The sequence below is a fragment of the Diceros bicornis genome, chromosome 31 (assembly GCF_020826845.1).
Source record: "Diceros bicornis minor isolate mBicDic1 chromosome 31, mDicBic1.mat.cur, whole genome shotgun sequence".
Taxonomy (NCBI): Eukaryota; Metazoa; Chordata; class Mammalia; order Perissodactyla; family Rhinocerotidae; genus Diceros; species Diceros bicornis.
In genome coordinates, this window is record NC_080770.1 from 16,969,675 (window position 1) to 16,985,227 (window position 15,553).

Genomic DNA, 15,553 nt, shown 5'->3' on the forward strand with positions numbered 1-15,553 from the left:
ATTTATCTTGCTGCATCACCTTCCTCATAACACCGGAGATCTTTTAGGAAGGAATTAGAGAGAATGGACCATGGATAGACAACCAACTGTATTTTGCCACAGTGGGTGAATACACATAAGGGATGGTGAATAGATTCTTTCTTTCAGCTTCTGAAGGTATTCTCTTTTCCACGTCATTCTTGTCTGAAACTTTTGTGTGTGATGCCATATTTTCTTCTATCTTGGTCTAGATGACTATTTCCTATAGAGTTAAACATCTTTGCTAATCCTTGACTTCAAATTTTCGTTGAAGAATTGAGCCTCCTTCATAATGTTTTACAGACAGTTGCTGGACCCAAAAAGTCCTTATAAAACATGGGCTGCTACAAGAAAGCACAGTTATCTAGACTGGGCTGTGGCTAGTATTCTTTCTCACTGGAGTAACTACAGTAAAGTTTTCTCTCTGCATTCTCTGTTCATTCATTCAGTAAGTAGTTTGTGAGCTTACTTATATAATTAATGAGCTTAATTTAATATATTACAGACCATTAATGGCTGCTGGGGATACAATAATGTGCAAAATACAAATTACTATTATGTTTTCAGAGATTAAATTTGAGTGTTTCTCATATATACATTTATGGCAATATGAATCATATCATGATCAGAGTGTCAGTTAGAAAACGATTTACTCTGGGTAGGAACACGATGTGGTAGGTTATAAAAATAGCCCCAAATTCTTTCTCTCCATGCATCTACAGCGTTGCAATGTGATGTTGCAGAGCCTTGCATTAAGTGGTGGAGTCAATTACTCCAACTCTTCGAATCTGGGTTAGCGATGTGACTTGCTATGGCCAATGTGATATCAGCAAATTCGGAAGAGCACTCACCACTTGGATGCTTCTGGCACTCTTTGTTAGTAATTTACGCCCAAGTGGGAAGGACTTAGTCCTTATTGATTGTAGAGCTTCTTTTACTTCTTTATTTCATAGGCACTAGATAAGGAGGTTTAACACGAGAATCGTAATGCCATAAAATATGGATGCTGCTTTTAACTGCTCCTGAGACTCAGTAGATCTAGGCGGTAAGTACATGTAACAGAGGGCCCCAGAGAAAATGGTGACAGCTGTCAGAGGGAAGACATCTGTGGGGGAAGGCCTTTATCTTCCCCTAAAGTAGAGGGCAAGCCCAAGATGCTGGAAGATATATGTGTATGAGAAGATGATGATCAGCACAGTGAAAATAAAGTTAACCACAGCATAGATTAACAAACATTTTCACTAAATATATTTTAACAGAACTTTTGTTGAGATGATTATAGATTCATGTGCAGTTGTAAGAAATAATGCAAAGTGGTCCTTTGTGCACTTTGCCTATTTTCCTCCTGTGATAGCCAGAGTAACAGTTTCCCCAAGATGTCCATATCCTAGTCCCTGGAATCTATGAGTATGTTAGGTTACATGGCAAAGAGAAAGTAAGGTTGCAGACGGTATTAAATTTGTTAATCACCTGATCTTGCTGTGGAGAGTCTTTTCTGGATTTTCTAAGAGTCCTAAAATTGGAAGAGGGAGGTAGAAAAGTGAGAGTCGGGGAGATTTGAAGATGCTGGGATGGTAACATTGGAGGTGGAGAGAAAGTAGGCTATAAGCTAAGGATACAGTTGGCTTCTACAAGCTGAAAAAATCAAGGAAATGGATCTCCCCTAGAATCCCCCAAAAGGAACACAGCCCTGCTGACACTTTTTTCTAGAGGCTCATTTTGGTCTGCTGACTTATAGAACTGTAAGATAATAAATTTGCATTGTTGTAAGCCACTAAATTTGCAGTAATTTGTTACAGCAGCAACAGAAAATGAATACACCTCCAATGGTAACTTTTTGCAAGATGATAGTATAAATATCACAACCAGGATATCGATATTGATGCAATCCACTGATTTTATTCAGATTTCCCCATTACTGTGCGTGTTTGTTAAGTTCTATAAAATTTTATCACTTCTGTAGTTTCCTCTACTCACCACCACAGTCAAGAAACTGAACAGTTCCCAAACCACAAGGATCCCTTGTATTGTTTTTTTATAACCACTCCCACTCCTTCCTTTTCCTCCTCCTTCCCCCACCCCTACTTCACTGCATCCCGAACCACAGGTAACAACTAATCTCTTAAATAAATGGAACCATACAGCATATAACCTTTGGGATTGGCTTTTTTCACTTAGTACAATTCTCTGATGATTCTTCCAAATTGTGTGTATTAATAGTGCATTCATTTTTCTTTCTTTTGCTACATATTCAGCAGGCTTTTATTACTAATTCATATTTTAAATAACTTTTTTTCTTTATTGTGAAATTTTTTTTGTTCATTATTGGTTGTCAGTCACCATATAAATGCCTCCCTTCACCCCTTGTGCCCACCCCTCACCCCTCTTGCCCCTGGTAACAACCAAACAGTTCTCTCTATCCATGTGTTGGTTTATCGCCCACTTATGAGTGAAATCGTGTGGTGTTTGTCTTTCCCTTTCAGGCTTATTTCACTTAACATAATACCCTCCAGGTTCATCCATGTTGTTGCAAATGATATGATTTTATATTTTTTTATGGTTGAGTAGCATTCCATGGTGTATATATATATATATATATATATATATATATATATATATATACACCACATCTTCTTGATTCAATCATCAGTCGAGGGACGCTTGGGTGGCTTCTATGCCTTGGCTATAGTGAATAATGCTGCAATGAACGTATGGGTGCATAAGCCTCTTTGGATTGTTGATTTCAGGTTCGTTGGGTAGATATCCAGTAGTGGGATAGCTGGATCATAAGCTATTTCTATTTTTAATTTTTTGAGGTATTTCCATACCATTTTCCATAGAGGCTGCACCAGTTTGCATTCCCAATGGCAGTGAATTAGTGTTCCCATTTCTCCACAGCCTTTCCAGCATTTATTGTTTCCTGTCTTGGTGATTATGGCCATTCTAATGTGTGTAAGATGATATTTTAGTGTGGTTTGATTTGCATTTCCCTGATGATTAGTGATGTTGAACATCTTTTCATGTGCCTATTGGCCATCTGTATATCTTCTTTGGAGAATTGTCTGTTCATTTCATCTACCCATTTTTTGATTGGGTTGTTTTTTTGTTGTTCTGTTGTGTGAGGTCTTTGTATACTATGGAGATTAATCCCTTGTCAGATATATGGTTTACAAGTATTTTTTCCCAGCTGGTGGGTTGCCTATTCATTATGATCCTGGTTTCATTTGCCTTGTAGAAGTTCTTTAATATGTTGTCCCACTTATTCATTTTTTTCATTTGTTTCCCTTGTCCAAGTAGACATGAAATTCAAAAAGATCCGTTTATGATCAATGACAAATAGTATACTGCCTATATTTTCTTCCGGGAGTTTTATAGTTTCAGATCTCACCTTCAGGTCTTTAATCCATTTTGAATTAATTTTTGTGTATGGCGAAAGAAGATGGTCTACTTTCATTGTTTTACAAGTGACTGTCCAATTTTCCCAGCACCATTTATTGAAGAGACTTTCCTTTCTCCATTGTATGTTCTTAGCTCCTTTGTCAAAGACTAGCTGCCCGTAGATGTGTGGTTTTATTTCTGGACCTTCAATTCTGTTCCATTGATCTATGTGTCTGTTTTTGTACTAGTACCATGCTGTTTTGATTACTATCGCTTCACAGTATGTTTTGAAGTCAGGGATTGTGATGCCTCCAGCTTTGTTCTTTTTTCTAAGGATTGTTTTAGCTATTTGGGGTCCTTTGTTGCCCCATATGAATTTTAGTATTCTTTGTCTATGTCTGTGAAGAATTTCCTTGGGATTCTGATTGACATTGCATTTAATCTGTAGATTGCTTTAGGTAATATAGACATTTTAACAATGTTTATTCTTCCAATCCATGTGCATGTGATATTTTCCCATTTCTTTATGTTATCATTGATTTCACTCAATAATATCTTATAGGTATTATCTTATAGGTATAAAGACCTTGTATAGGTCTTTCACTTCCTTGGTTAAGTTTATTCCTAGATAGTTTATTCTTTTTGTTGCAGTTATAAATGAGATTGTCTTCTTGAGTTCTTTTTCTGTTAGTTAGTTGTTGGCATATACAAATGCAACTGATTTCTGCAAGTTGATTTTGTACCCTGCAACTTTGCTGTAGTTGTTAATTATTTCCAATAGTTTTCCAATGGATTATTTAGGGTTTTCTACCTATATGATCATGTCATCCTGAAACAGTGAGAGTTTCACATCTGTGTTACCTATTTGTATTCATTTTATTCCTTTTACTTGCCTAATTGCTCTGGCCACAACCTCCAGTACTATGTTGAATAAGAGTGGTGAGAGTGGGCACCCTTGTCTTGTTCCTGCTTTCAGATGGTTGGCTTTCAGTTTTTCCCCGTTGAGTATGATGTTGGTTGTGGGTTTCTCGTATATGGCCTTTGTTATGTTGAGGTACTTTGCTTCTATACCCATTTTGTTGAGAGCTTTTATCCTAAATGGATGTTGGATCTTGTCAAATGCTTTCTCTGCATCTATTGAGATGATTGTATGGTTTTCCTTCCTCATTTTGTTAACGTGGTGTATCACATTGATTGATTTGCAGCTGTTGAACCATCCTTGTGTCCCTGGTATAAATCCCACTTGATCACGGTGTATGATCTTTTTAATGTATTACTGTATTCAGTTTGCCAATATTTTGTTGAGGAGTTTTGCATCCCAGTTCATCAGGGATATTGGTCTGTAGTTTTCCTTTTAAGTATTGTCCTTGTCTGGCTTTGGTATCAGAGTGATGTTGGCTTTATAGAATGTTTGGGGAAGTGTTATATCTTCCTCTACTTTTTGGAATAGTTTGAGAAGGATAGGTGTTAAATCTTCTTCGAATGTTTGGTAAAATTCTCCAGAGAAGCCATCTGGTCCTGGACTTTTATTTTGGGGGAGGTTTTTATTACTGCTTCAATCTCTTTACTTGTGATTGGTCTATTGAGATTCTCTATTTCTTCTTGATTCAGTTTTGGGAGGTTGTATCAGTCTAAGAATTTATCTATTTCTTCTAGATTACCCAGTTTGTTGGAATATAGTTTTTCATAGTATTCTCATATAATCCTTTGTATTTCTGTGGTATCCATTGTAATTTCTCCTTTTCATTTCTAATTTTATTTATTTGAGCCTTCTCTCTTCTTTTCCTTAGTGAGTCTGGGTAAGGGTTTGTCAATTTTATTTATTTTCTCAAAGAACCAGCTCTTTGTTTCATTGATCCTTTCTACTGTATTTTGGTTTAGATTTCTTTTATTTCTGCATGATATTTATTATTTCCCTCCTTCTGCTGATTTTGGGTTTTGTTTCTTCTTCTTTTTCTAATTCTGTTAGGCATAAGTTGAGGTTGCTCACTTGAGCTTTTTCTTTTTTGTTAAGGTGGGCCGGTATTACTATCAGTTTCCCTCTCAGGACCACTTTTGCTGCATCCCATATGAGTTGGTATGGTGCATTTTCATTTTCATTTGTCACGAGATATGATTTGGTTTCTCCTTTAATTTCATCAATGATCCATTGGTTGTTCAGTAGCATGTTGTTTAGTCTCCACATCTGTGTCACATTTCTGGGTTTTTTTTTTTTCCCCTTATAGTTGATTCCTAGCTTCATGGCATTATGGTTTGAAAAGATGCTTGTTATGATTTCAATCTTCTTAAATTTATAGATGCATGCCTTGTTTCCCAACATATGGTCTATTCTTGAGAACGTTTCATGTGTGCTTGAGAAGAATGTGTAACCTGCTGTTTTTGGATGGAGTGCTCTCTCTATATATCTATTAATTCCATCTCATCCAGTTTTTCATTTAAGTCCATTATTTCTTTATTGACTTTCTGTCTGGATGATCTATCCATTGATGTAAGTGGGGTGTTAAGGTCCCCTACTGTTATTGTCTTGTTGATATCTCCTTTAGGTTTGTTAATAGTTGCTTTATGTACTTTGGTGCTCTTGCGTTGGGTGCATATATAAGTGTTATGTCTTCTTGGTGGAGTGTCCCTTTTATCATTACACATTGCCCCTCTTTGTCTCTCATTACAAGTTTTATCTTGAAGCCTACTTTGTCTGATATAAGTATGGCAACACCTGCTTTATTTTTTTTGCCATTAGCTTGGAGCATTATCTTCCATCTTTTCACTCTGAGGCCATCTTTGTGTTTAGAGCTGAGATGTTTTTCCTGGAGGCACCATTTTTTGGGTCTTGTTTTTTAATCCATCCCACCACTCTGTGTCTTTTGATTGGAGAGTTCAGCCCATTTACATTTGGGGTAATTATTGATATATGAGGGTTTAATGTTTCTATTTTATTGCTCATTTTCTCGTTCTTTTGCATTTCTTTTGTTTCTCTTCCTATTTGTTTCTGACTACCAATTCAGTTTGATAGTTCCATATGATGCTTCTCTTAGTTTTCTCTTTATTTATTGTGTGTGACTCTGTTCTGATTATTTGTTTAGTGGTTATCATGAGGTTTGCATAAAAAATCTCATGGATGTGACATTCCATTTTCTGATGGCCTCTTATTCCCTTAGACCAAGTCAATTCAATCCCTTTCCTTTTCTCCTTCTAAGTTATTGTTGTCACAACTATTCTGTCTTGTGTCTTGAGTTTGTGGTTAAAGAGATGAGGTTCTATTTATTTTTGATGTTTTCCTTCCCTTGAACTTAGGTTTTATAATTAAGTGTTTGCTAATCTATTCTGATAGAGAACTGCACTTTTTCTGGTTTTGTTGAACTATTTTCCTCCTTTTTCAAATATTTGTATCCCCCTTCTCTTTTTTTCCCCCAGGCATGAGGGCTTTCTTGAGTTCTTCTTGTATGGGGGTCTTGTAGCAATGAACTCCGTTAGCTTTTGTTTATCAGGGATAGTTATTATTTCTCCATCATATCTGAAGGATATTTTTGCTGGATAGAGTATTCTTGGCTGAAGGTTTTTATCTTTGATAATTTTGAATATGTCGTTCCACTCTCTCTTAGCCTGTAAAGTTTCTGTCAAGAAATCGGCTGAGAGTCTGATAGGAATCCCTTTGTATGTTATTTATTTATTTATATTTTTGTCTAGCTGCCCTTAATATTTTTTCTTTGTCATTGACTTTTGCCAGCTTTACTGCTATACGCCTTGGAGAGGGTCTTTTCATGTTGATATATTTAGGAGATGTATTGATTTCATTCACTGGTATTTTCAGCTCCTTCCCCAGGTTTAGGAAGTTCTCAGGTGTTATTTCTTTGAACAAGCTCTCTGCTCCTTTTCCCTCTCTTCTCCCTCTGGAGTACCTATAATCCTTATGTTGGATTTCCTAATTGAGTCAGATCTCAGAGAGTTTCTTCATTTCTTAAAACTCTGGTTCTCTTTCCTCCTCCATCTGAAGCATTTATTCATCACTGTCCTCAATATTGCTAATTCTTTCCTCCATATTGTCAGATCTGATGTTTCAGGCTTCCAGATTTGTCTTTATCTCCTCTATTGTGTTTTTCATCTCTAAGATTTCTGATTGGTTTTTCTTTATATTTTCAATCTCTTTTGTGAAGAAATTCTGGATTTCATTGAATTGTCTATCTGTATTTGCTTGTATTTCATTAAGATTTTTTATGATAGCTATTTTGAATTCTCTGTCATTAAGGTTATGAATTTCTGTGCTTTCAGCGTTGATTTCTGGGTGCTTGTCATTTTCCTTTTGGTCTGGAGAGTTAATATATTTTTGCATAGTGCCTGTTGGCTTTGGCTTATTTTTCATCATATTGAAAATATCTGATTGCAGTTTTCTCTTGCCACCACTGGGTGGGGGTCAAGAGTTGTGTATTCTGTGCCTGCCTCAATCTGAGGGAGCTCTGGTTTGCCCATGGCTGAGCTGAGGTGTGGCTGAGCTGAAGCATAGCTGGATTGAAGCACTGCTGAACAGAGGCTGCTGGGGCTGGAGCGTGGGAACAGCTGGAGCTGGAGCACAGGAACAGCTGGGACTGGAGTGTGGCTAGGCCAAAGCAGCTGGGGCTTGGGAGCGGGTGATCTGAAGAAGCCGGAGCTGGAGCACGGCCAAGCTTCAGTGCAGCTGAGTGGAAGCAGCTGGAGCTGGAGTATGGGAACAGCTGGATCTGGAACACGGCTGGGTTGAAGTAGCTGCAGCTGAAATGTGGCTGGGCCAAAGAAGCAGGAGCTGCAGCTGGAGCACCACTGGGCCCAAGAAGCTGGAATTGGAGTGCAGCTGGGCAGAAGTACCTGGTGCCAATCTGTTGGAGTCTGAACGCGGCCAAGCCAAAGCAGCTGGACATTCATTTTTATTCTTCAGTGATTTCACATTTTAAGAGGGTTTCCACTCGATGGTTGAGCTTTGGGATTCTGCTTCATGGATATTTGCTTCGTCTTAATCCTGTCTTGGCCTCTAACTACCCTTCCAGTTGGCTCTCTCAGGCTCCTGGGCTGCTATTCTAGGCTGTGAATGAGTCCTACATTTCAATCCCTCCCTTTCCTTGGGAAACAGCATCTTTATAAAACACTTTTTTGAGTGACTCAGGTGCTTACTTAATCTGTTACTAGAGATAGTATCTGATTCCATTATGGGTGCTCAGTGATTCTATACTAGGCCCTCCATAAATGTTTGAAACTGCAAATAAATAAATGGTTGTGCAAAGTATTGACTCAGTCAAGCTTGGGGTCTATATTTCCTGTTCTCCTCAGTCTAGGGTGGGCCCAAACAACCTAAAGTGTAGCTGATGATTTATGAAACAATGTATGATTATGCCACATCAGACCATCACTAATCCATATAACCTCAGAAAGGAAGATTCTCTCTTGGATAAGTGCTAACAGTCACTAATCATCCCCAGGCCAGAACCCAGAACAACTCTTTCCTCCTTCATATATGCCTCGGGGATTTCATTGCTGTTGTTTATTTGTCACAGAGCTTATTTCCTTTTGGGATTTCTTTCACTCCAGTATTGAATGCACAATGATATGTGACTCTCCATTTTGTGCCCTATTTCCAATTTGGCCACTTAGACTTCCCAACATGTACTAAGCTTTTGTTTTTTATCACCTTTCTCCCATCTTTATTGAGGTACAATGACCAAATTTGTATATATTTAAAGTGTACAAATTGATATTTTGATATTGGTATACATCATAAAATGATCACCACAATCAAGCTCATTAGCATAACAATCACCTCACATAGTTATTGCATTCTTTCTTTTTAGGGGGGGTGATATTACTTAAAGTATACTTGACATCTTAGCAAATTTCAATTGTATGATACAATATTTTAACTATAGTCACCATACTGTACATTAGTCTCTAGTTTTCCCCTCCAAGGGCTCAGGACATCCTCTGTCTATTTTGCCAATGACTCTCCAGCACCTGCCCCTGGTCCTGGCATTTGAAGATACCTGGGCCTGCCTTGGGTAGACGATCTCTTCCTTTATAAAGACAAACATTTTGCTGGGGAGATTCTGGTCATTGTACATGGACTTCAGATTAATCTTTTCTCTTCTTTTAGAAGTTATGCAGGATATTGTATTTGAAAAATATATCTCCTTCTCATGCCCCAAACGCTTTGAGATGTTACTTAACAGTACATTTTCTGGGCAGTTCATTAGACTGTCTACTGTTATTCTGATGTGAAACTTCCTTTCCTTTTCTTTTTTTTTTGGTGAGAAAGATTAGCCCTGACTTAACATCTGTTGCCAATCCTCTTTTTTTTTTTTTTTTTTTGCTGAGGAGGATTGGTGCTGGGCTAACATCTGTGCCCATATTCCTCTACTTTATAAGTGGTGCATAGGTCCACACCTGAGATCTGAACCTGCAAACCCTGGGTCATCAAAGTGGAGCATGTGAACTTAACCACTATGCCACTGGGCCAGCCCCTGAAACTTGCTTTTTCATCTAGACAGTATAGCATCTCTAGATCCCTGTGGAGATTTTCATCAATCTTTCTAATAAGCACCTTCAATCTATCTACTAACACTTTTTCGTCAACAGTTTATCTTCCTGATTCAAAGGGCTGTTGGCCTCTCTTCAACTTCTCATTGAATTCCTATAGTTTAAAGTTGTTTCTCTGGACTAAAGTGATTGGTATGCCTTTCGTAAATGAATGACCATTGTTTACTTTTTTGGATCCATCCATGTTCTAGATTTTCTATCTCTACTGGAGAGAGATATAGAAAATGTTTCTAGGAGTTTCCTTACCCTATGCAAGAAAGAGATGCATTCAGAATAAAGAGAATGACAAAAGACTAACGATAAAAAGAAGTCATAACCTCACACAAGAGATAAGTGTTTTCAATTGCTAGAGAATGTAACTAATATGAGACTATTAGGTAGAACATATAGCCTGAAGGTGCTCTTCAAAGAAATATGTTTATTTTACATTAAGGTTTATGCTATAATTGGAAGAGAACATATAAAGAGCCTCTTTGTGGGCAATTTAGGAAACCTGTTTATATGAAGGGATACTAATGAACTTCAATTTTAATATTGATTATATACAAAATTGGGATTGCCCAGGCTTTAATAACATATTTGAAATATATCTGAAAGAAATAAATACCCTGTAAAGTCTATACATCTTAATATTTTAAATAATTTCAATAAAACCCTTCTTCATGGGTAGTATGAGATATGTTTTTCAAACTATATTTACAGGAAAATTACTCTTCTGAGATGTTACTGTATTCTCACATTCTAAGAACTTATCTATTGAAACAGGTAGCATTGGTTTAAGATGTGAATGTGATCCTAATTTCAGAAACAATAAACAGTGGTCAAATATCTCTACTGAATGCTTTCATGTGCTGAATTTTAACAATTCCATTCCAATCTAGATGAAATATTTTCCCATCAATTTTATAGCTTCTTTTACCTCCTTATTTCTCAAACTATAGATCAGGGGATTCAACATGGGAATCACAATACCATAAAATATGGAGGCCACTTTCATATTCTCCTGGGAATTATTAGAATGAGGCTGGACGTACATGTATGACAGGGTTCCATAGAAAATGGTGACAGTTGTAAGGTGAGAAGCACATGTGGAGAATGCTTTTTTCCTCCCTGCAGTAGAAGACATCTTTAGGATGGCGACCATGATGTATATGTAGGAAAAGATGACAACTAACACAGTTAACATCAAATTAAATCCCACAAAGACAACAAGTAGCATGATGTTGATGTCAATGTTGGAGCAGGAAAGGATGAGAATTGCGGGAACATCACAGAAAAAGTGATTGATGGCATTGGATTTGCAGAAGGACAGTGAAAATGTGAAACCCGTGTGTACAGAAGCATTTATTGAGCCTATGACATATGAACCAGCTACCAATTGTATGCAGGTTCTTCGAGACATGACTAGGGGATAGCGAAGTGGGTTACAGATGGCTACATACCGATCCACTGCCATAGCAGCCAGGAGGTAACAGTCACTGGTAGCAAATGTTGCATAAACCAATAATTGTGTGACACAGCCCCCAAAAGATATTGATTTATTTTCTACTGTCAAATTTTGTAGCATCTTGGGAGTGATAGCAGAGGTATAACAGATGTCAACGAAAGCCAAATGTTGTAGGAAAAAGTACATGGGTGTTTGAAGTCTGGAATCTGTCCTCATGAGTAGGATCATTCCAATGTTACTCACCATGGAGGTCACATAGATCACTAGAAGCACAATGAAGATGATATACTTCAATTTGTGTTGGTCACTGAATCCCAGAAGAAAGAATTCTCTCACTTCAGTGCTATTTCCTTGTGGCATGGCTACAAAAGTCTAGAAAGGACCAAGAGCAGGACCAAGAAAAGAAGGGAAATATTGGTAACTTATTGAAAGGATAAGCCTTTAACATTTCATATCACTTTATTTGAATTGGATTTTCATGGCAAATACTCCCAACATGGTTTATAGCTTCTGAAATATTCCTCATATTTTCTTGATAAGAAACCACCACATAAACAGTGATATGTGCGCAATGGATTCATTTTCAAAATAAAGAATATTGAGAAATATAGATTAAAACATGTCTCCACTATATTAAACAGGTATCCATATTTGCTTAAAGCAATACGTCAGTATGATTTTTTACCTTTTCAACAAGCTATAGTTTTTATCAGCCATTTATCATTTTAATCCTGGTTCAAACTCCTGAAAATAGTAGAATTAATTACAGAATTTTCTGAGATATGTTATGGTCCACATGTGTTTGAAGGTTTCAGGGTGTCTGTGCTACTGTCCTTAGCATGCACCTTCCATTTAGGTGACATTCTTTACAAGCCAGATAATCCTCTCATTTTACATATAAATACATATATGTATTGGTTTCTGAGAGATAGATTTGCATTTCCCATTGAATTGTCTTTCTTTTTAGTTATAACCTAGCTGCAGGACAAATCATCTTTAAAAAATTTTATTAATACATAATGATAGCTCATTTTTAGTGATAAATCTCTTTGTTTTCTACTTTGAGTCATGCTACCCCTGTATCTGGTTAGGTAGACAGCTGAGATGTCTTCATCCATGATTTTTAATATATTGAAAGTCCTCAAACTCCCTGATTCCAATGCCTTTACTTTTAAACACCATTCCATACTGCTGAGCACTGCTCATTGTGGAGGAATGTATCATGGACCACTGGCATGGCAGAAACAGACTTGCTGCTCATCAATACACTTGTCTTTTCTTCTGAGCACAGTGTCAGTGCACACTTCCAACCAAACTTTCTCATGTGTGGCCATGATACCATGTTCTGCCCATGGAACATGAGCCATAGTAATGAACACTACTTCTAAGAGTGAACCAATCTCTCCCCACTCCTCTCAAACTGGAACCATATGACTTTCTACTCCCTTTTCTTCTCATCTCTTGGCTCGATATTGACATTCAGAGAAACGTTGGAAGCTATATGTTAGGGTTGCCAGATAAAATACAGAACACTCAGTTAAACTTGAATTATAGATATATACCAGAAATTTTTTAGTAGAAGTGTGACTTAAATATTGCCTGGGAAATATTTATATGAAAATAACTTGCTATTTATTGCAGTTCAAATTTAACTGAGCCTCTTTTGTTTTTATTTGCTAAGTCTGGCAACCTTACCTGTGTTCCTTATTGTAGCCTCCTTAAGGCTGTGTTCTCAAATGTCTGTGTGCAGCAGAGCCCCCTGACAGCATCCCCTTTCCTTCATTGGATTTTATGTGATTGAGAACTTCTATTGCAATAAGTCACTGAGATTTTGGAATTTATTTGTTACATCAGCAGTCTTATTTTTAGCAATGTCATTGAAGTCACATACCACAATAAGGATTTTTTTTTCAAAAGGCATAAACATATGAAGATATATGAATAGTACAAGTGTTCAACCTGGAAAGTGGATTGATGTGTGAGAAATAATTCATCAGACCCAAGAAAACCAAATTCTGAGCCAAAAATGTTGAAAACTGAGAATCAACTTGATTCATACTGCAGAATCCTCAAAAGGCTCAGGAATTGATATCAACAGGTACACTGGAAGAGGGCTGATGGGTGTATTGAAAGAATGAGTATTGGTTAAGGGCCTCTAAGAAGCAAATTATACTAAAACACATCATCAGTAGCTCAGCTAAGACCTAGAGATTTCCTTCACTCATCAACATGAACAGAAAAACATGGCTTAACAATTAACTGAAGAACAAAGAAAGAAAAAAAGGCCACTAGGAGGCAGCAGAAACTACAAATGGAGAAGGAACATTTTTTGAACTAACAAACAACCTTTCCCCCAAACACACACACACACACACACACACACACACACACACACACACACACAAACAGACACATGAGATTTATATACATACATTGTAGGATAATTGTTAATTTCATGGTGGATAATTGAAGGGTACATAAGGGGTCTAAATATATCAGCCATTATTTGTATTTTGAATTATATCATGGCTAAATATGTTGTAATTGCATTATTCTTCATATAATTTTCTGCATTTACACACATAAAATACTATGTAATAAAAGAAGTTGATCATAGTGGGAATATCCACATCCCCAGTGCATCGTTAGAGGGTTCCTTTACTCTGATGCCAGTAACTCTGAGCAGAGCTATATACGCACATAGATGAGATGGTCAGTAAGAATGTGTCTTTAGGGGGAGGAATGTAGCCAACTGAGCCTGTTGTTGATACGGGCTTCTCTGGTTCTTTAAATATTTTGAGAAATATGCACAGTGGGATAACTTTGTAGTAAAAGACCAAGAAACAATTCTCTTCAATTCAATGCTTAGTGAAGGCTGAGGAACTATTGCAAGTTCCTTCCTCAGGTTAACTTCCTGTAAAACACCTGAAATGCAGCCCTTTCAAGGAGGATTCCAAGCAGTGAGTAGAAGCACTTATCAGAGGAAGCTAGATCAGCAGTCCACTTAATCTAGAATCTTTATAGGGTAATTATAATTATATTTATTATACTAATTTGACGTTAATAATTCTGATTCAATAATATGTCATAATGATGACATCATGGGGACTCTTCAAGAGCTAAGGAAACCAGGTCAAGCCCCACCGCCCACCTCCACAGACAAAATCTGTAGTTAAAGACAGTTGGCTCAGTATGAAATTCTTTGTTTCATCTACGGTGAAGTCATTTGGTAATCAATAGAATGCTATGAAGAAAATCACGAACTACCTGAGTATTTTGAATGTGCTTAGCCTATAATGAGTCTCAGTGCTTCTGAAGCTTCCTGCATATTCAGCACTGGGCAGTGGAAAGGAAACCAGCAGACCTGGGTTTGAGTTCTTGTCCCACAAGTTAAAAGAGACAAAGGACGTAACTCCCTTCAGCCTCAGTTCCTTCCTCTGTAGAAGGGAGATCACAGAACTTACTTAGAAATTAATGATGTCCTTTGAAACACTATTTACAACAACAAAAGTTTGGAAGTAAGGTTAAATAGATCACAGTAGATTCATATTATGGATCAATACACAGTCCAAAATGGACAAGAGAAATATACACTCTTACACAAAGGTGCCCATGTCATATTATCAAATGAGAAAAGTAAGTTGTAGAATGATAGATTGAGAGTGGGCCATTTTAAAAATCAAACTCTTTCTCTCACGCCCACTCCCTCTTGCTTTCATTCTCTTTATTTACTAAGGGGTAAAGGTTGGGTTGGATACACAGCACACTCTCAAGTAGTAACTGTTACTTAAGTAACCAAACTTAAGCTATCCATAGGTATGGGATTGGGTGAGAGAGAACTTCACTTTTTAAACTTATAAACTTCTGCACTTTCACTTTCATTTTAAAAATGGGAATTCATGACTTTTAGCATTTTAAAACTGAAGAAGACATTTGCATTTTATGTAGTCATCGATATGCTAAGGCTTAAGTTTCCCATTTTATTATTCTTTTCTGTCTTTTCTGTTTCTGTGTTTTATATTCCTTAGCTTTCTGTGGGTCACATGGACTTTTTTAGAATTCCATTTTGATTTATGTATAGTGTTTTTAATGTATATCTTTGTATAACATATGTATACATAATTATACACTATGACCAAGTGGTGTTTATTATAT

At 37.0% G+C, this 15,553-nt stretch overlaps 1 protein-coding gene across 1 annotated transcript; it reads right to left on the minus strand.

The window, feature by feature from the left end:
- Positions 1–10,828: 10,828 nt before the first annotated feature.
- LOC131395604 (putative olfactory receptor 5AK3) lies at positions 10,829–11,758 on the minus strand. Its single transcript, XM_058527464.1, has one exon. It carries the CDS (start codon positions 11,756–11,758, stop codon positions 10,829–10,831), a length of 930 nt encoding a protein of 309 aa, XP_058383447.1.
- Positions 11,759–15,553: the final 3,795 nt, after the last annotated feature.